The sequence below is a fragment of the Phacochoerus africanus genome, chromosome 3, assembly GCF_016906955.1.
Source record: "Phacochoerus africanus isolate WHEZ1 chromosome 3, ROS_Pafr_v1, whole genome shotgun sequence".
Lineage (NCBI taxonomy): Eukaryota > Metazoa > Chordata > Mammalia > Artiodactyla > Suidae > Phacochoerus > Phacochoerus africanus.
In genome coordinates, this window is record NC_062546.1 from 81,035,151 (window position 1) to 81,057,021 (window position 21,871).

Sequence of the window (21,871 nt, forward strand, 5' to 3'; positions counted from 1 at the left end):
GTTCTGTTTTGAGTTTTCTGAGGACTCTCCATACCGTTTTCCACAGTAGTTGCACCAATTTATAATCCCACCAACAGTGTCATAGGGTTCCTTTTTCTCCACAGCCTCTCCAGCACTTCTTGTTTGTAGACTTTTTGATGATGGCCATTCTGGCTGGAGTAAGGTGGTACCTCATTGTGGTTTTTTGATTGGCATTTCTCTAATAACGAGTGACGTTGAACATCTTTTCATGTGTTTTTTAGCCATCTGTATGTCTTCTTTGGAGAATTGTCTGTTTAGATCTTCTGCCTATTTTTCGATGGGGTTGTTTGCTTTTTTGGTATGGAGCTGCAGAAGTTGTTTATAAATTTTGGAGATTAATCGTTGTTAGTTGATTCATTTGCAAAGATTTTCTCCCATTCTGTGGGTTGTCTTTTTGTGTTGTTTAGGGTTTCCTTTGCTGTGCAGAAACTTTGAAGTTTAATTAAGTCCCATTTGTTTATTTTTGTTTTTACTGTCATTACTTTAAGGGGTGGATCTGAGAAGATGTTGCTGTCGTTTATGTCAGAGAGTGTTTGACCTATGTTTTCCTCTAAGATTTTAATAGTACCTGATCTTATACCTAGGTCTTTAATCCATTTGGAGTTTATTGTTGTGTGTGGTGTTAGGGAGTGTTCTAATTTCATTCTTTTCCATGTGGCTGTCCAGTTTTCTCAGCATCACTTCTTGAACAAGCTGTCTTTTCTCCCTTCTATATTCTTGCCTCCTTTGTCATAGATGAGTTGGCTGTAGGTGGGTGGGTTTAATTCTGGGCTTTCTATCCTGTTCCACTGATCTATATTTCTGACTTTGTGCCAGTACCATACAATTTTGATGACTGTTTCTTTGTAGTTTAGTCTGAAGTCCGGGAGCCTGATTCCTTCAGCTCCATTTTCCTTTTTCAGGATGGCTTTGGCTATTCTGGATCTTTGGTGCTTCTAAACAAACTTTAAAATATTTTGTTCTATCAAAATGACTATACTACCTAAGGCAATCTACAGATTCAATGTAATCCCTACCAAATTACCAAGGACATTTTTCACAGAACTTGAACAAAATATTTTAAAGTTTGTTTGGAAGCACAAAAGACCCAGAATAGCCAAACCATCCTGAAAAAGAAACATGGAGCTGGAGGAATCAGGCTCCCAGACTTTGGACTATACTACAAAGCAACAGTCGTCAAAACTGCATGGTACTGGCACAAAGACAGAAATATAGATCAGTGGAACAGGATAGAAAGCCCAGAATTAAACCCACCCACCTACAGCCAACTCATCTATGACAAAGGAGGCAGGAATATAGAAGGGAGAAAAGGCGGCCAGTTCAAGAAGTGGTCCTGGGAAAACTGGACAGCCACATGGAAAAGAATGAAATTAGAACACTCCCTAACACCATACACAAAAGGAAACTCCAAATGGATTAAAGACCTAGGTATAAGACCAGACACTATCAAACTCTTAGAAGAAAACATAGGCCAAACACTCTCTGACATAAACGACAGCAACATCTTCTCAGATCCACCCCTTAAAGTAATGACAGTAAAAACAAAAATAAACAAATGGGACTTAATTAAACTTCAAAGTTTCTGCACAGCAAAGGAAACCCTAAACAACACAAAAAGACAACCCACAGAATGGGAGAAAATCTTTGCAAATGAATCAACTAACAACGATTAATCTCCAAAATTTATAAACAACTTCTGCAGCTCCATACCAAAAAAGCAAACAACCCCATCGAAAAATAGGCAGAAGATCTAAACAGACAATTCTCCAAAGAAGACATACAGATGGCTAAAAAACACATGAAAAGATGTTCAACGTCACTCGTTATTAGAGAAATGCCAATCAAAAAACCACAATGAGGTACCACCTAACACCAGCCAGAATGGCCATCATCAAAAAGTCTACAAACAAGAAGTGCTGGAGAGGGTGTGGAGAAAAGGGAACCCTAGTACACTGTTGGTGGGATTGTAAATTGGTGCAACCACTGTGGAAAACGGTATGGAGAGTCCTCAGAAAACTCAAAACAGAACTACCATTTGATCCAGCAATCCCACTCCTGGGCATCTACCCAGAGAAAACCAAGACTCGCAAAGACACATATATTCTGATGTTCATTGGAGCACTATTTACAAAGCCAAGACATGGAAACAACCTAAATGTCCATCGACAGAGGAGTGGATCCAGAAGATGTGGTACATATACACAATGGAATATTTCTCAGCCGTTAAAAAGAACGAAATACCAGCATATTTTGCAACATGGATGGTCCTAGAAACTATCATGCTAAGTGAAGTCAGCCATACAATGAGACGCCAACATCCAATGTTTTCACTGACATGTGGAATCTGAAAAAAGGACAGACTGAACTTCTTTGCAGAACAGATGCTGACTCACAGACATTGAAAAGCTTATGGTCTCCGGAGGAGACAGTTTGGGGGGTGGGGGGATGTGCCTGGGCTGTTGGATAGAAATCCTGTGAAATCGGATTGTTATGATCATTATACAACTATAGATGTGATAAATTCATTTGAGTAATAAAAAAAATGGGAAAAAAATTTTGTTCAAGTTCTGTGAAAAATGTCCTTGGTACTTTGATAGGGATTGCATTGAATCTGTAGATTGCCTTAGGTAGTATAGTCATTTTGATAATATTAACTCTTCTAGTCCAAGATCATGGTATATCTTTCCATTTGTGTCATCTTTGATTTCTTTCATCAGTATCTTATATGGTTTTCAGAGTACGGGTCTGTTGTTTCTTTAGGTAGGTTTATCCCTTAGTATTTTATTCTTTTGGATGTGATGGTGAATGGGATTGCTTCCCTAATTTCTCTTTCTGGTCTTTCATTGTTAGAATATAGAAATTACGTCAATTTCTGTGTATTAATTTTGTGTCCTACGACTTTGCCAAATTTGTGGATGAGCTCCAACCGTTTTCTGGTTGATTCTTTAGGATTCTCTAGGTATAGTATCATGTCATCTGCAAATAGTGATAGTTTTACTCCTTCCTTTCCAATTTGGATGCCTTTTATTTCTTTTACTTCTCTGATGGCTGTGGCTAGGACTTCCAGAACTATGTTGAAGAGTAGTGGTGAGAGCGGACATCCTTGTCTTGTTCCTGATCTCAGTGGGAATTCTTTCAGCTTTTCACCATGGAGAATGATGATTGCTGTGGGTTTGTCATAGATGGCCTTCATTATGTTGAGGTAGGTTCCCTCTGTGCCCACTTTCTGAAGAGTTTTTATCAGAAATGAGTGTTGGGTTTTGTCAAAGGCTGTTTCCGCATCTATTGAGAGGATGATATGGTTTTTATTCTTCAGTTTGTTAATGTGGTGTATCACACTGATTGATTTGAGGATATTGAAGAATCCTTAGCCCCCTGAGTGAGGCCAGGGATCAAACTTGTGTCCTCATGGATGCTAGTCAGGTTCATTTCCTCTGAGCCTCGATGGGAACTCTAAATTTGGTTTTATCTTTTTTTTTTCCTCCTGAGGAGAAAATGGACAAAAATTAAATGAAAATAGTCTGAAATATTTTTCTCCAAGATGTAGCGTTTAAAGTAGTTGTTCTCACAGTGCCATCTGATAGCCATCCACATGTGAATTGCTTACCTTGGAGTTTCCTTTGTGGCACAGCATAGAGCAATCCAACTAGGTACCATGAAGTTGCGGGTTCAAGGATCTGGGTTAAGGATCTGGCATTGCCATGAGCTGTGGTGTAGTTCGCAGATGTGGCTCGGATCTGGCATTACTGTGGCTTTGGCATAGGCTGGTGGCTGTAACTCCAATTGGAACCCTAGCCTGGGAACATCCACATGCCGCAGGTGAGTTGCTTACCTTTTAAGTCAGGATTTGAGGAGTTAGTGCCCTAAAGTCTGAATTTTTTGCCTTTGCCTGCAGCATGTGGAAGTTCCTAGACTGTGGTTCAAACTTGCACCACAGCATTGACAGTAGAGGATCCTTAACTTGCTGAGCCACCTGGAAACTCCCCAAAGTCTGAATTTTTAAGTAGTATTCAAACAATTCATAAGCATAATAGATTTTGAGAAAACTAGAGGATACAAGAAGATTGAATCACTTTTTTTTTCCCTTCTCTTTCTTTTTTCCCCTAAGCATCTATAATTGTGTTCTTTGTATTGTGCTGGGCTCTCATTTTCAAAAAATCACCTAGACGCTAATCCTATAACACATGTGAAGAAAATGAAAAGAATCTTTTTACAGTTTGTGCACCTGATTTTAACTTTATTTTACAAAGTAGGGTTTTTTTATAGATAGGAAAAATATATGGGGAGTTCCCATTGTGGCTCAACAGGTTATGAACCTGGCTAGTACCCATGAGGATGTTGGTTCAATCCCTGGCCTCACTCAGTGGGTTAAGGATCCAGCCTTGTCTCAAACTGCAGTGTAGGTCGCAGACATGGCTTGGATGCTGCGTTGCTATGGCTGTGACATAGGGCGGTAGTTGCAGCTCCAATTCGACCCCTAGCCTGGGGACTTCCATATGCTATAGGTGAGGCCTTAAAAAAAAAAAACAAAAAAAGTGTATATGTATGTGTGTGTGTTTATATGTATATGGAAAATCTACTTCTGAGCTACTGAGCATTACAAATCTATATTATTCTGTCATGATCTTTCATTCAAATTTTACTTCAGGAGTAGTACTATTTGAATGATAATACATATACTTCTGAGCATTTGACATTACACTTAAGTTAGCTCATTTTTACTATCTTGTGACTCATTTAAGGTTAAATGTCAATGTAGGGGAGGAAAAATATTTCCCCTCTACCCTTCTCAATTCTTGGTTGAGACTCCCTGTGATAAAAGGCAGGTTAACGAACAATAAACAGAAGTTTATTAACATCTATACAGGGGAGATACCCAGAAAACATGAGTAAAATTCTCTAAATGGCCCAAGCCACTACATTAAATACATCTTCAGCTAAACGCAAAAGTGGGTGGGCAGGGAGGGTTGAAGTTGTGGGAAGTTACCTAGAAGAGCATGGTAAAAGATTTGTTAGACATACTTAAATCAGTGCCTTCTCCATTGGTAAGAGTTTTTGTGATTTAAGAGTCATCTCTCTATTCCAGGTACAGAGAGGGAGATACCCTTAAAACAGAGATTTCTTTTGTAACTCTAAATTTTTCTTTCAAAAGGGTAACTTCTACTTATCTTCAAAGCTTCTCCTGTGTGCTCTTTCTCAAAAATGCAGCTCAAAGCAATCCTATTCCAAAGAGGCATGTTTTAGGGTAGCAAATTCTGTTACCCTTCAATGAATATCACTAAGGTTTTTGAATATGGTATTGACAGATTGTGGCTCACTTTATAGGTTTAACTTAAAATTTTTCTAAAATATTATGGTCTGTGTTCATTGTTCTTTCTGTATTTTGAAATTCAAAATATTGTTATTGTTCTTATATTAAGTTCTTATATTTCCCCTGAGAAACCATGCATTATTCCTAATACATCTTTCTACTTGTTCCTTTGAAATGAGTAACATAATACATAGTTTCCACATTGCTACAGCTTGAAAATCCGTTGCTGTTAAGGAAAAGTGACTGACTCTTGAGTCTTGACCTAGTCATCAGAAGAAATAGGATGAAACATCATGAAGCCGTAGGATTCTCCTTTTTTCACTTGTTTTTTTCAAGTGTGGGTTCCACCAAATTATTTTTTAAAAGATCTCTCATTCTACACTTATATGTGTGTAATTCATGTCTGTCCCTTTGCTCATTCCTCTCCCCTTGCCTCTTCTCCCTCTCACTCCTCCACCCTTCCCCACCCTCCAACCACCTAAATGTCAGAGTACTTCATTGGACTATGACTTTGTAATAAGGTCACAGTTGATTCCAGATTTTGCCATAAACACTTACTAATTTAATACTCAAAAATTTGCTACATCTTATATAGCCTCTTGGACTTTTTTTCTTTTTCTTTTTAGGGCCACACCCGTGGCATATGGGGGCTCCCAGGCCAGGGATCAAATCAGAGCTACAGCTGCTGGCCTGCACCACAGCCACAGCAACGCAGGATCCAAGCCTCGTCTGCAATCTACACTACAGCTCACTGCAACACCAGATCCCCAACCCACTGAACGAGGCCAGGGATCAAACCTGCAACTTCATGGTTCCTTCCATTCCTTCCCTGCAGGCCCTCCCTCCCGTGGTGACACTGTCAGTAGTTCCTTCCATCCTCCCTCTTCTGTTTTCCCCTTACTCCCTCCCTCTCTCTCTTTCTTCCTTATCCTCTCTTTTCTCTCTCTCTTTCTCCCTCCTCCTTTCTCTCAGTACTGATTGGTTCATATTCACCATTCTATTTTTCTGCCCATGTCTTAACCAGTCTTTCCATATCAGCATATAGCTTCGTTTTTAAAAATGATTATGTAATATCTCATTTTATGGTCTCTTCTTTAATGATTCAGTGTACTATGTGAGTATGTCCCTAAATAAACTCCAAGTATTAGATTTACTGGATGGTCAACTCAGTATTTATATCCACAAGTATTTAAGTGCCTATTTCTCCAAACTTTCTACAACATTGTAATCAAATCAATTTAGTTTAGTTTAGGTTTTGTTTTTCTTATTCTTTAGGTGCAAAAAAATGGGTTCTCAAAGTTTTGATTTGTTCCTCTCTAAGTATTGAGTGGCATTGGGCATCTTTTGATGGTTCATGAACATATGTAGCATATGTGAGTTGGTTGTTGAGTTCTTTTCTCCATTTTTCTATTGGGTGTTTATCCTTTTTTTTCCTTTTTGGTAGAAGATTTTTGTTAATTGAGGAATTTGGCCTTTTGTCATTTGTATTACAATTTTTTATTTTTTTGTTTCCCTTTAGTTCTCATGTATGTTCCTTTATGCTTTTTGGATTTGACATAATGAATTAAAATATATCTACTTTGAATTTTTAGTTTTATTTCTCCTCTTTTTTTCTATCGCTTTTATGTGTTCCTTTTTAATATATAAATACTTGATCTATCTGGAAATTGTCTTATAATGAGGGATGAGGCAAAGACCTAATTTTATTGTTTCTCCAAGTGATCAGTTTAGAGGAGGAATAGTTTTCATTGACCCTGTTAGGGTCACTGGCTGGATCTGAAAATTAAACTGACAAAGAGATTGACAGAAGAACAAAGTACATTGAATTTTTTCGTGTGCATAAGAGCCATAACAAGAGAATGAGGACTCAAAGAAGTGACCAGAGCGGGAAGTTTTTATACCTCTTACACAAAGGAACAATAAATTTGTGAAGAATTGACAAGGCAAAGAAAGGATTTGGGGCTAAGGATACTAAATGGTGAAGAAATAGCTAGGAAGATATGGATTATTTTAACAAAGTTTGTTGTGTGGTTTCCTCTGGTGCCTCCCTGGATAGACTGTCAGGAAAGGGAGAATTTGTGTCTTTCCTTTAGGTGCAAAGGGGGGAGCTTTTTCTGCATTTACTGCTTCTTAATTACCTTCAACTCAAGATAATTTTTGTGTCACAGATGCATGTTTTGGGGCAACATTTTCTAGTTTCTTTTATTAACCACTTTTCTTAACAGTATTAATAGCCATTTTTTCCATTGGCTGAAAACAGTATTAATAGTTTTTTCATTGGCTGAAAACGCCACCTCTATCATATACTCATTTCCCATTTGTGTTTGGCAGGTTCTTGCATTCTTCTCTGTTTCATTGCTGTGTTTTTGTTTTTTCCTTTCTTTTTTTATGGCCTCATGCACAGCATTAAGAAGTTCCCCAAGCCAGAGTCTGAATCCAAGCTACAACCTGAATCCAAGCTACAGCCTGAGCCGCAGCTACAGCAATGCCAGATCCTTTAACTCACTGCATGAGGCTGAGGATTGAACTTGCATCTTCACAGTGACTTGAGCCACTGCAGTTGAATTCTGAAACTTGTGTGCTACAGCAGGAACTCATCATTGCTCTGTTTTGATTATTCTTTCTAAAGTACAAAACTTTTTTCATCATAATTTGGGACTAGTCACTTACCTAAATTCTTTAGGTGATGCTTAGTTATTACTACTAATAATAGTAATCATTTTTCTACTGATTCTTTTAGTTTCTGTGTAGTTGGTCACATTATCTATAACTAATACACTTTTTGCCCATCTGTTCTAATATTTATATCTGTCATTTCTTTCCCCCATTTCTGATATTAATGAGACTATTTTTTCTCCATTAAATATGATACAGCCTTTTTGATTGAGATATGTACATTTTCTAATGTGAAAGGATTTTCCTTTTAGTAATGGTTAGTAATCAAGAGTTTTATCAAGAATTAAAGCCTATTTTTTAGTTGCCTTTTTAGCATCTAAAGATTATCATAGGTTATTTTCCCTTTGATCTATTAACATTGTGAATGTAACAGACTTTCTTACATTGACAGTCTTTATATTCCTGGACTTGAACTCCTCTTTGTTATGTTATACTATTAATAGCCTACTAAATTTTAAATTCTCAGAGTCTACTTAAAATGTTTGCGTCACTACTCACATGTGAAATTGATCTTAGATTATCTGTTGTGCTGCCTTTCATGTTTTACTATCCATGTTATGCTGACTTTTTAAAATAATTTAAAGAAAATTTAAAGGTTTACTTTTAATGTTTTCTCGAATACTTAGTATCATTTCTTCTTGACCAATCCTTTTAGAATATAGACTATCCCTCTTGTCCTTCCTCCCTGCACAATTAATAATAGGTTGTCAAGCTGTAATTTTTCCCCCAGCTTCTGATTTGGAATTTACTTCATCTTTACAGAAGAGTTGCAGAAATATGAGTAGTGAACATCCTTATTCCCTTTACTCAGATAACATCTGTTGGCAATACTTTTATCTCATTTGTAAAGCTGTGACTTTTATTAAAACTTCCCTAGAGAACTGGCAAGAATAAAACTATAACATTAGAAGTGTTATAGCTATCTACTTATACTAGAAATGGTACTCTTAAGGCACATTGGCTCAGATCCATCCTCTCTGTCCACTGCAGAGCTTTCTCACTGCTTTATTCTTGCTGTCCCCCTAGTGGGCATCATGAAGCCATACTTTGGAGTAGAGCTTCAACTCATGTGGTTCATCCTCAACTCAATGTCTTGTCTTTAGAGAAAGAAGTTTTTTGCCCTGTCCTGCTGCCCTCTAAGGCCATGTCCTTTTCAGCCTCACATGATCCTAATGTCTTTCCTTCAGGGGAAAGCTTGCTTCCATCCCTGAGGAAGAGCCAGACCATCAGTGAAGTATGACAGTATCTTTCCCAAAGTATGGCCTCTTCATTATTGAGTCGAGACAAGGTCAGGCTTGTATATCCATACTCCTATGTTCTGTTTCCTGCTCCTTATCCCCTACGACACACACACACACTCTCTCTCTCTCTCTCCCTCATACTTGTTTAAGAATCAATAACAATTTTCAGATATACCCTCTAAACCTCTTTATAGGAAAGAAAACTAAGAACATGGAAATAATTCTGCTAAAACATACATCTTAACAATAATAAGTAATAGAATATAGGCTTTTGGTCTGACATTTTCTTGTGTTTCTTAACTTAATTTACTTCCTCATTAAGATTTTAAACCTACATACCTAAAAAGGTCCTCCAAAGGAGTCTCTTCTAGGACAAATAGGCCACCTATTCTAAAGATAAAACCAGGAGTTCCTGTGTGGCTCAGCAGGTTAAGAATCTGGCACTGCAGTGGTTTGGTCACTGATGTGGTTTGGGTCACTGATCTGGTACAGGTTTAATCACTGGCCCACAAACTTTCACATGCCGAGGGCTCAGCCAAAAAAAAAAAGTAAAGATAAATCCATATGTTTACTCTAAAAGGTATAAGCTGTTTATAACGTTAAGTTTTCTAGTTTTAAAAAATCTCAATCGGTATGCATCTTCTCTATACAATTGCTATATAAAAGCAATCACAATATAAAAAATTGAAATTGGAATTCTGTTTGTCAGCTAGGATCATTGTTATTTAATTGCTTTTAATTATTTTACGGAATAAGACATTTAGAAAACCTAAAATTTTTCTCCTAAATGAAATAGTGATTCATTATTTTGAAAATATTGACAAAATACATCCTTGAAATTAATGTATTCTTTTAAATTCTTCTAAGTAGTTACCTAAGCAGTTGTATTACTATTGAGTCAGGGCTTTTTTTCCTAATAGGTGATTTAGCCTTAATCGTTATCAAACAGTAGATAGTTCCATAACAAATTCTATGGCAGAGAGAGCTAAGAGCTTTGAATCTTCATTGAGCGGTGTTATTTCTCTATACTTAAATTACTTGAAGTGTGCTAATGCTTTTATAGTTGAATATTGAGCTATTTAAAACTTTCCAAAATACTGAATTCTAAGTACATATTTTAAAAGTTTATTTCTAGGGTAAAGATAGTTTGAGACTATTGATAGTTTTTATCTACAAGTTGGCTATCTTATGCTGTTTATCATTTTTATCCTTAATGGGAACATGAAATTACACTTATATTTTTATTCTCTAATTTGGAGTCATCTTTTGTTTCAGTTTGTCCCATCAAACTTTTATCTTGTACTGATGGTGCCCAAAAAAAAAGGAACAATCAATAGCAAATACTTAAGAAATAAATACCTAAGAAATTAGCAACTGATCACTTTATTTGTATTGATAAATATCTTTCTGATTTCCAGAAATCACCATTAGTCATTTATGTACATTATCTTTAATAAAGAATTGAAGATTTGGGGCTGTTACCATGAAAGGTCACTAGGTAAGAACTGATTGCAATCTCATTTTTCAGTGAATTCTCCAACCAGGACAGGATAGTATCTTCAGGTAATTCAGATACCTGAATTGGGTATGCAGATTCAGAAATTCATTCTTCTTGGTGATTCCAAGTTAACCAGATTCTGAGATTTTTCACTGAAGTTATCAAAGCTCAAGGAAAACTTTTCATATAAGTCTCAATGCCTGCTTATTAACATATACTGAGAAATGGCTTTCCTTTGTTGTGATCACCCCAAAGAGGCTGAATGGACTCTTCCACCCAAAGTTTGATTCAGAAATCCAGAATGATGATGCCACATGGATGTCAACAGTATATGGAAAAGTTTGTTTACTCACATAGTATTCCTATTGGTGGAAAGGAGGGTAGGCTGCTAAACAGGCATGAAAATGACTTGAGAAAACAAGGATTGGAGACTGGATTGGTTTTTTTACTGGATTTGTGGGGTGGGTCTAGGATAAGGGTTCTCAATGTGTGGGCTGGGCTTATGTGGTTTGAATTTCTCTCTGGTGCCAAAGGAAATAGCAGCCATGTTTTCTTATTGCCTTGCCCAAATTTGGGGAAAAAGTTAAGAGGGACTGATGGGGTTTGAAAGCTGTCAGCATTGAAACATTAAAAATGGAGTCATATTCTTTATTGCATCCTTTTTTTTGCTCCCATTTTTTATTCTTGTATTCAGTGCTTCATCTCCTTAGCTAGATTAGTCTTTCCACTAGTTATACTTAAGACTTCTTGGTTTGCAAACCATTCTTTCTTTATGTCTCCTTGTTTCTTAATTAATACTTAATATTCTAAGTGTAATCATTTAGTTTTATAAAGGCAGCCATGATTTTTATGTTATTAGGAAAGTGTGATAAGATAGCTGAGAATAGTGAGAAAATGTTCAGAATTTGCTATACTTACTAACACAGTATTCATAGCTCCCTAAAGTGGCTTTCCATTCTTCTTCAGCTGCCTCAATCCACTACTGGTGAGTTCTTGTTTCTGTCAGAGACTGCTCTGTCTCACTCTGGCTAGCTCCCAAACTATTCATTGTGCCACTGGAGCAGAGAGAGAAAAATCCCAGAGAAGAAAACTTGAAAGACCCAAAATAAAAATTTAAAAAAAAAATCTGCATACATATTACCCTCAGTCATTGACCATCTTCAACTGCACACACACAGGGTCAGACCTCAGAAATTCAGCAGAAATTTGGAGCTGAGAGGATAAAGAACTAAGGGGAGATTTCTGCACTGCTGTGGTGCTAAGGAAGCAGATTTCAGGGTTGAGCCTGTGGAACTGGGAGACTCTTGATAAATACCTTGTCTTGGCTTACAGGAAGCCCCAGAAAGAACACCCCCTAATATTAAAGACTATTTCCTAGGATTAAGGTCAAAACTTAATATGGTCACACTATGTGAAGTGCACCAAAGTCCAGGTATGCAGGGGTGATTGGCACTAAATAAATTTGGCAACAAGCAGAAGGTAAGGATCCAGTAATAGAATCAGAGTCCCAGATAAAGAATTTTATTTCACAGAATATTAGGGAAGGAAAACAGACCCCTATTTCTAGAGAAATTGAAATTAAGAAAATGAGTTATGGGAGTCCCCTGGTGGTTCAGTGACTTAAGGATCTGGCATTGTCACTGTAGTGGCTCAGGTCGCTGCTGTGGCTAGGGTTTGACCCCTAGTCTGAGAACTTCCTCTTGCCATAGGTATGGCTGAAAAAAAAAAGGGGAGGAGAGAGGAAAGGAATTATGAAACCATGGAAGGAAGCAAAACTAGGGACTCAAATGATTATGGCACAAAGTTCATAGTATGGTCCACACACATAAAATAAAGCCATGACTCAGTTCCTGGAACCGGCTCATGGTCAGAGTTGTTGTAGGAACACAGCAACACTAATGATCCCAAGCCTGGTAAAGATCTGTAATTCTTAAATTTCTACTGCTTTGGAACTAAGTTGGTCCCAGGATCTAGTTTAAGTGGTTTCAGCTATGAGGATTAGAAGGCTTTGATGACAAGGAAACAGATCAGTCATTATACTGTATGTTGGTGCATAATTGCTCTTTGGTTGGGATTTACAAAACTAAGTTATGTACAAGTTTGTTCTTTTTTCTTAGGGCTATATCTACCACCATCAGGTAAAGCTAAATTTGGCTTTGTAGGACTAAGTGTTAGGTTGTACTCTATTTCTTGGAAAGAGATATAGAATATTAAGATGTTAAATTATTCTTTTTTATAATAAAATACATAGCATATGTGTGTGCATGTGTGTGTGCTTTCATGTGTGTGTGTGTGTCCATTCCTAAGTTATGTGTTACCAGGACCTGCCTAACTTAACCTCAATTTTATTCTTAAAATACTAGGTACAAAAAAACTTTTTTTAAAAATCAACTGGATCTTGGTTTTTTTTATCTTCAGCTGGATCTTGTTGAAAGCTTTTAGATCTAGTTTTGACTCTGTACGTGAATGTTATGCCTCAAAACTTTGAAATGGTCACTAATAATATAACTGCTCTTAGACTACAGTCCTTTCAGTTACTTCTTTTGTTAAGAACTGCAAACACTTTTTCTCTACCTCAGTCGTCCCTGTCCCAGAGAATTTAATGTCCTTGATCTTTATTTAGTCATTGATTTACTCATACTTTTAAAGGAATATCTCATCACTTACTATTGCAGCTCTGAAACAAAATCATTTCCTACATTCCATTTACCATATTTCAATTTGGCGGGCTTTATGCCAATTAAAAAAAATTTTTCCTAGGCAGTTCACACTAGTGTTCTCCTTTGTCTTTGAGTTTGACTGATATATCAATCAAATAATGTAAGTTTACTTGAATTATTCTATAATTACTTTCAGTATTGTTAATAGCAGTAGTTAAAAATACAAGAAGAAAACAAGGTTTTCTTTTTGTTCTTCCAGTTTTGTTAAGATACAACTGATAAAAAGCACTGTGTAAGTTTAAGGGGGATAGCATAATAATTTGACTTAAAAACATCATGAAATGATTACTGCAGTAAGTTTAGTGGAAAAAAAAAAAGAAAGAAACAAGGTATTCTTAATGGAGGCTTGCTAGAAGTCCAAAACTTTCTTTTTCTCCTTTCTTCTTTAATTTCACTTAGCACTTAAAACTTACTTTAAATTGTTTTAGGTTTCTATGTCTTTTTTCTCTATGAATAGTCTAGTAAGCAGGGTCTATGTCTTTTTGTCTTTCTAATGATTCATAATACAATTATTTTTTGAAAAGTTAGCACTATTGGGGTATAATTCACCCTTTTGGGTAAATTCAGTTTTCTTTCCTTTTTTTTTTAAGGGTCACACCCACGGCATGTGGAAGTTCCCAGGCTAGGGATCGAATCAGAGCCTCAGCTGCTGACGTATGCCACAGCCACAGCAGTGCCAGATCTGAGCCGTGTCTGCAACCTACACCACAGCTCATGGCAATGATGGATCCTTAACCCATTGAGCGAGGCCAGGGATCGAACCCACATCATCACGGATACTAGTTGGGTTTGTTATCACTGAGCCACAGCAGGAACTCTAGTTTTCTTTTTTTTTTTTATTGAACTATCGTTGATTTACAATGTTGAGTTAGTTTCAGGTGTACAACCAAGTGATTCAATTATACATACATATATACATTTATGTGTTTCCATTCTTTTTCAGATTCTTTTCCATAATAGTTTATTACAAGATATTGAATATAGTTCTCTGTGCTATACAGTAGGTCCTTGTTATCTGTTTTATATAGTAGTGAGTGTCTCTTAATCCCAAATGCCTAATTTATCCCTGATTCCCAAATTCATCTTTCTTAGTGTACAATTCTGAGCTCTGCCCAGTTCATTCATGTAACTGCCACTACAAGATGTAGCCTTTCCTTCAGTCCCCAGAAGTCGCTTCATGGTGCTGCCCTCCTCTCACCCTTTAGCTCTTGATGTGCTTTCTGTCCATGTTGTTTTGTCTTTTTTAGAATGAAATAAAAATGGAATCAGATACTACCTAGTTTTGGCTTCTGACTTCTTTCACTTAGCAGAATGCATTTGAGATTCAGTCATGTGTTTGTGTGTAGCGGTGGTTTGTTCCTTATTTTATTACTCAATGGTATTCCATTGTATGGGTTCCCCACAGTTTTTATTCATGCACCAGTTGAAGTATATTTGGGTTGTCTCCAGTTTCTGGAGATTATGAACAAAACCACTATAAACATTCAATTAGTAACTAATATTTTAAAGGGTACAGCTTAGAAATGGGCCAGCGTGATATAACTGAAAATGGTCAAGTGTGAAGATAGCAAATATGTGGGTTCTCATACTGCTTTTGCATCCAGTTACTACCTGTGGACTTGAAGAAGTAATTTAACCTCTCTGTGCCTACTCCTGTTGCAAAATGTATGTGATCTAGGGCTTATTCTAACTTCAAAATTACAGGATATTGTGCTGTATAAGTATATGTTAACTTGTGTTCTCTAAGAGAAAAGTTATAAATGGTCACATACATCTTTGTTTTTGTGTTTTTGTTTTTACAGCCATACCATATGGAAGTTCCCATACTAGTGGTTGAGCAGGCCTGCACCACAGCCATCACTGGATCCGAGCTGCATCTGCAGCCTACCCTGCAGCTTGCAGCAATGCCAGATCCTTAACACATGGAGCAAGGCCAGGGATTGAACCTGCATCCTCATGGACACTATGTCAGTTCTTAACCTGCCGAGCCACAACAGGAACTCATCACACACATCTTTGTAAATTTAGCTGGTATGAAACCAGTATAACTGATATTTCAAAAAAGCGGTCATTTTTTTTCCAAGTCCAATCACTGATGACTTGAAAAAAATACAATTTGCTTAATAAATTTTAAAGGTCATGATAATCTTGAGTGTTTTACTGACTATGTAATCCAGTTGATTTTTCATCAGAAAATTATTTTGATGATACATTTAAATAAAAGTATTTGACAAATAATTTCTTTCAAAATATTCTAGCATTTATTTATCTATTTTTAATTTAGATGGGCCTAGGAAAAACAATTCAAGCTATTGGCATCGCTTACTTCTATAAGGAGGAATGGCCTCTTTTAATAGTGGTCCCTTCATCTCTGAGGTACCCTTGGACAGAAGAAATAGAGAAATGGATCCCAGAGCTAGGTCCAGAAGAAATCAATGTTATTCAGAATAAAACTGATATTGGGTAAGAACAACATTTTAAAATACCACTATCATTTTTATAGCTTTTAGGTCATATAAATTTTATTATCATTTTGGGAGTATACGCTTGCTATTAAATAGTGGCTAATATTTTTATTTGAGTAACATTTGGGATATTTTAGATGATACTCAAATCCCAGAGTGTAATGTTTCTGTAGGATGTTAGCTAAGGGTAGAAAAACTTACCCATTGCCTTCCAGGTACTTGAAACAGCTCTGGGTGTATAGCGACATGTGACAACATGTATTTACTGCAAATACATGTACCTTCTTTTGTTATATGCCAGTTATTCCTGGACGGTCCACTAGTCAAGACATGGCAGGATAGCAGCTACAGTGACCTTTGAAGCCCTCGAATATTGCTCTTATATTTAATTAGTAATATTAACCCTGTACTTTTCTTGGGCAGCATTCTCTGGTATTTGAGTACAGCAGGAAATTTGTAAGTCTCTATATTAAGTAGATTTATCCAGGGCTTAAATGCTATTGTCCTTTAGAAGAAAAAAAAAAAAAAAGAAGAAGCAGTTGTCATGTTAACACTGGTTCTTTGGGAGATCTGACTTTTCTGTTAGAAAATAGAGAACTACAGAAGACCGACATTGTTCTGTGTTCCTCACTGGTGATACAGAAAATGAAAAGTGGTATGTTTTATTGTTAATGCATTTATTTGTCTAATTATTTCATTCCACACACTCATTGAGAGCATAGCACTGTACATGAGTAAGACACATTCCCTGCCCTTACCAATCATATGATATAATAAAGGAAAGAAATACGTAAATGAATAATTTCATTGCAGTATGATAAAGAATATGATAGATATTTAAATTATAGTTGAGATAGTTCAAAAGACCAGAGATAACTTTAGCTCAGGGTATCTTTGTGTGAAGTGGCTCCCTCCTCTTTTCTCTACAGTTTATTACCCCCAGGGACACTTTTGTTATCAGCGATAGGGACTCTACAGTCCTTCAGTGGAGGGCTCAGGAATGTGAATTGCTCTGCAGTGCACTGGACAGACCCGTAACACTAAGTATCATCCTACTCAAAATCGCAATATCACCTGAGCTTTTTGCTGTCCTGTTTTTAGGAAGGCTTCCTTGAATAGTCAGCTAATGTTTGAGTATCTACTTTTTGTGCATGATTCTAGATGCATGGAAGCAAGTATTCTCAGAAAGTAATGTTCTTATCCTAGTTAAATGTGGCTAGCTGGATGTCACAATATTCCAAAGACCATTTAATCAACAGAATGGTTTTGGTTAACCAAATTCTAAATTTTAGATTCTGACTTACCATATTCAAAGAAGGTAAAATCATAAAAGAGAATGGGTTTTGGTGGTATCTGTCTCTACTTATTTTTCCTCTTCTTTCTTCTCCTCTGTATTTCTTCCCAAAGAATTGTATTGTTTATGATAAATAGGTTACTAAAACATTTTTAAAATACATGGATTTTCTCTTCCAGGAGAATATCGACCAGCAAAGTGACAGTTCTGGGTTACGGTCTTTTAACCACAGATGCAGAGACTTTGATAGATGCACTGAATAATCAGAACTTCAAAGTAGTTATTGTAGATGAATCACACTACATGAAGTCCAGAAATGCAACTCGCAGCAGGATTTTATTGCCAGTGGTACAGAAAGCCAAACGAGCCATTCTTCTTACAGGAACTCCAGCTTTGGGAAGACCTGAGGAGGTATGGACATTCTTATACTTTGGGCTTTAAAAAAATAATTGAATCAATCAAATTACACCATTTTTGCAATTTTTCTTTTCTTTTTTTTCTTTTTGGCCACACTCATGGCATGTGGAAATTCTTGGGCCAGGGATTCACAAAAGCAACCCAAGCCTCATCAGTGACACCACCAGGTCTTTAACCCAGTAAGCCATAGGGAACTCCTGTTTTTACAATTTTTAATTTTAAATTAGATGCTTCAAATAGCTTAAGAGCATATTGGGAAATTCTAGACCCCTCTTTAGTTATGTCTAAGACATGTTTTGGGAGACAAACTTCTAGTTGTGTATATAATATGATCCTCTTTATTGACTAAAAGAAAATATATAAATAAGCATATAGAGGCATACAAAAATATATAAATGTATATTGAAGAAGAGAATAGCAGTTATTCCTGAGGAAATAGGTTGGCAGGGATGGAAGGATGGAGAAGAAAGAGAATCCTTGAGGAAAAAGAGGTAGATTTTTTAACTTTTTACTATTTCATTAACTGGGTTTATTATCATAGTAATAATAATTTACTTAAAAATATTACAACACATTGGAGGTCCTGCTGTGGCACAACAGGGATTGGCAGTATCTTGAGAGTGCTGGGACACAGGTTCAATCCCCGGCCCAGCACAATGTGTTAAGGATCTAGAATTGCTGCAGCTGCAGCTTAGGTTGCAACTGCAGCTCAGATCTGATCCCTGGCCCTGGAACTCCATGTGCTGTGGGGCGGCCAAAAGAGGGAAAAAAAATATTATAACACATTAAGAGAGCTTGTGTTATTATAGCTTTTCATGCAGATTGAAGCTCTCTTTCCACAAAAGTTTGGAACATGGACCGACTATGCCAGAAGATACTGTAATGCACATGTCAGGTATGACAAACTATTTTCTGTAAGTTTTAATCCTCACATATGTACAATGAGCTTTAAGCTTTATTAATTATTCTTTGTTCCAGTGTTTTTCAAACTGTGGTAGCTATGGAATAATATCAAGTGAAATCTTGTGTGGATAACCCCTATTTAAAATAATAAAAGGAGTAGATAATGGCAGTTTTTCTTTTTTTTTTGCCTTATATGTATTTCATTTTTGAAATTATTTATTTGTATTGCCTAGATAAATGTGCCCATCATACAAAAATGAAAAGTAAATGCCCATTCCGCTTGTGTCTCCCAGTCAACCTTATCCCTTCCCAGGTAACCAATGTTGGCAGTTTCATGTGTTCCCTCTGGTGATACTCCATGCATGAAAAAGAACATAGGGTTATGCATGTATCATATTATTTCATTTTATTTATGCATACATTGTTCAGCAGTTTGCTGTCTTTGCCTATGATGTTTTGGAGATTCTTGCATATTAGTTGCTAGAAGAGCTTTGGCATTCTTTTTAAATGATGTGTGTATTCCACTGTTTAGATTCACTATAATTTACTTATGCAGTCTATTAATAGATATTTGTGTTATATAGCTGTTGCATACAGTGCAGCAATGACTGTCCATGAACATGCTGAGAAGTAGTATGTTATAGTGGCAAAGTGCATGTAAAACTAGACCTAGACCACCTTTGTTTTATTTTCACATTTAGTACTTACCAAATGTTTCATTTTGGGAAAGTAATTTTACCTCCCTATACCTTAATTTCTTCAGCTCTAAAAACAGAGGCTAATTATTCCTATCTCTGAGAGTTATTATAATATTTACAGTAGCAGGAGTTCCCATTGTGACTCAGCAGATTAAGAACCTAAATAGTATCCATGATAATGCAGGTTTGACCCCTGACCTTGATCAGTGGGTTAAGGATCTGGCGATGCAAGCCACGACATAGATCCAGCCTTGGTGCACTGGATCCCTCATTGCTGTGGCTGTGGCATAGGCCAGCAGCTGCAGCTCTGATTTGACACCTAGCCTGGAAACTTCCATATGCCACACAGGTGTAGCCCTAAAAAGCAAAAAAAATTTACATTAGCTAATATTTGTAAGATCTTGAACAGTGACTGGCCCATAGTGAGCACTTAATATTTACTAGGTATTTTAATATTTCATGTTATACATATGGAACTAAATCTGTAAGATAAATTTAATATAAGTGGAATTTCTGGTACAAAGGGCATTTGCATTTTTTTTTTTTTTGGTCTTTTGTCTTTTTAGGGCCTTCCCTGCAGCATATGAAGGTTCCTAGGCTAGGGGTCTAATTGGAGCTGTAGCCGCCAGCCAGACCACAGCCACAGCCAGATCCGAGCTGTGCCTGTGAGCTACAGCATAGCTCATGGCAACGCCAGATCCTTAACCTACTGAGTGAGGTCAGGGATCGAACCAGTGTCCTTATGGATGCTCGTTGGGCTCACTAACCCCTGAGCCACGATGGGCACTCTAGCATTTGCATTTTTATATTTTATAGATGTTTGCAGGTTATGTTCCACAAAGCCTATACCAATACATATTCCCACTAGTAGTAAGATTGTCTTTTTCCCCACATCTTGCCAACATATTCAAATAGACATTATTTTTTCTTGCCACCATGATCTGATAGGAGTTTTAACGAACATTTATCCCCTTATGTTATCAAATGCCCCTGAACATTTTTTCATACATATAAGAGTCATTGTTTTTTCTGTTGGTTGTCTGTGTTTCTGGCCCTTCATTTTACTAAACTTACTTTTTTCTTATTGATATACTAGAAATCTTTATATATTACAGAAGTAAGCTCTTTATCCATGATATGAATTGCTTACCTTTTTTCTCAATATGTATGCACATGTTTTATTTTTCTCTTTCTACAGTTTCCTCAGATAACCTCATGTTGTTATGGTGCTCTGAAGCTTTTTTTTTTTTTTTTTTGTCTTTTATCTTTTGAGGGCCACACCTGTGGCATATGGAGATTCCCAGGCTAGGGGTTGAATTGGAGCTGTAGCTACTGGCCTACACCACAGCCATAGCAACTCCAGATCTGAGCCACCTCTGTGACCTACACCACAGCTCACAGCAACGCCGGATCCTTAACCCCCTGAGCGAGGCCGGGGATCAGACCCGCAATCTCATGGTTCTTAGTCAGATTTGTTTCTACCGCGCCACGACAGGAACTCCTCTGATGCTTTTTAAAGGGCCCTAGAACACAGAGATAGAAAGAGAACTTCCAAATTTTTTGTATGAAGGAAGTTTAACATTGATACCAAAAACCCAACAAAATAGCACACAACCACCCAAAACTAATGACCTTTCTCTACTTAGAACTGTAAATGCAGAACTATTCAATATTATTATAAATCAGAAACTCATTAAAAGCATAACATATTAACCATATGCAACTCGATTTGTATGAGGAATTCAGCCATAGTTTAATATTAGGAAATCTATTTATATAATTCACCATGTTGGAGTTCCCATTCTGGTGCAGTGAAAACGAATCCAACTAGGAACCATAAAGTTGTGGGTTCGATCCCTGGCCTCGCTCAGTGGGTTAAGGATCCAGCATTGCTGTGAGCTGTAGTGTAGGTCATGGATGCGGCCTGCATCTGGCATTGCTGTAGCTTGTGGCATAGGCTGGCGGCTACAGCTCTGATTGGACCCCTAGCCTGGGACATGTGTTGCAGGTGAGGCCCTAAAAAGATAAAAGACACACACACACACACACACACACACACACACACACACACACACACACAAAACCATGTTAATAACGAAAAGGAAAACTTTCATTTCATTTTTCTCTATTTTTGCTGAGATGTAATTTGAGCAAGTTCAGCATTTATCTTTGGTTATAGTTTTTAATAATTTTAAGGTATTCATATGTGATGTTTATATACCTATAAACACATATAATCTATATCTATATGCTTGTGCATGTATGCATGTATTTTAAGCCCAAAGCCACCATCAAATGAAACACTAAAATCAAGGCAAGTGTGTTACTTTCACCACACTTTACCTTTATTCTAGAGGCATAAGTTCATCTACTCAAAATGAGAGGTCAAAATTGGAAAGAAAAGGAAAAATTATCATTATTTGCAGCCAATAGTATTTTTTAGAAGACCCAAAACAATGAGCTTAAAAATGTTCAAAACAAAAGAGAATTCATTAAGGTATCCTAGCACAAAGTTTCCGTTAAAAAGCCAATTGTCTTTCTCTACAAATATAATAATAACTAGTTTTAAGAGATAATGTCAAATAGGCACAATGCTGGATGTTGTTGGAGAGCCCTTAGTCATAATT

The 21,871-nt window shown here is 36.8% G+C and overlaps 1 protein-coding gene across 2 annotated transcripts in view; it reads left to right on the forward strand.

Moving 5' to 3' along the window:
* ZRANB3 (zinc finger RANBP2-type containing 3) overlaps positions 1-21,871 on the forward strand; it is a 305,507-nt gene that overhangs the window by 156,696 nt on the left and 126,940 nt on the right. For both annotated transcript variants that reach the window (XM_047772056.1, XM_047772055.1), the window contains exons 4-6: positions 15,752-15,930; positions 17,406-17,637; positions 18,453-18,538. In XM_047772056.1, coding sequence (XP_047628012.1) covers positions 15,752-15,930; positions 17,406-17,637; positions 18,453-18,538 — 497 coding nt within the window. The remainder of the gene's footprint in view (positions 1-15,751; positions 15,931-17,405; positions 17,638-18,452; positions 18,539-21,871) is intronic.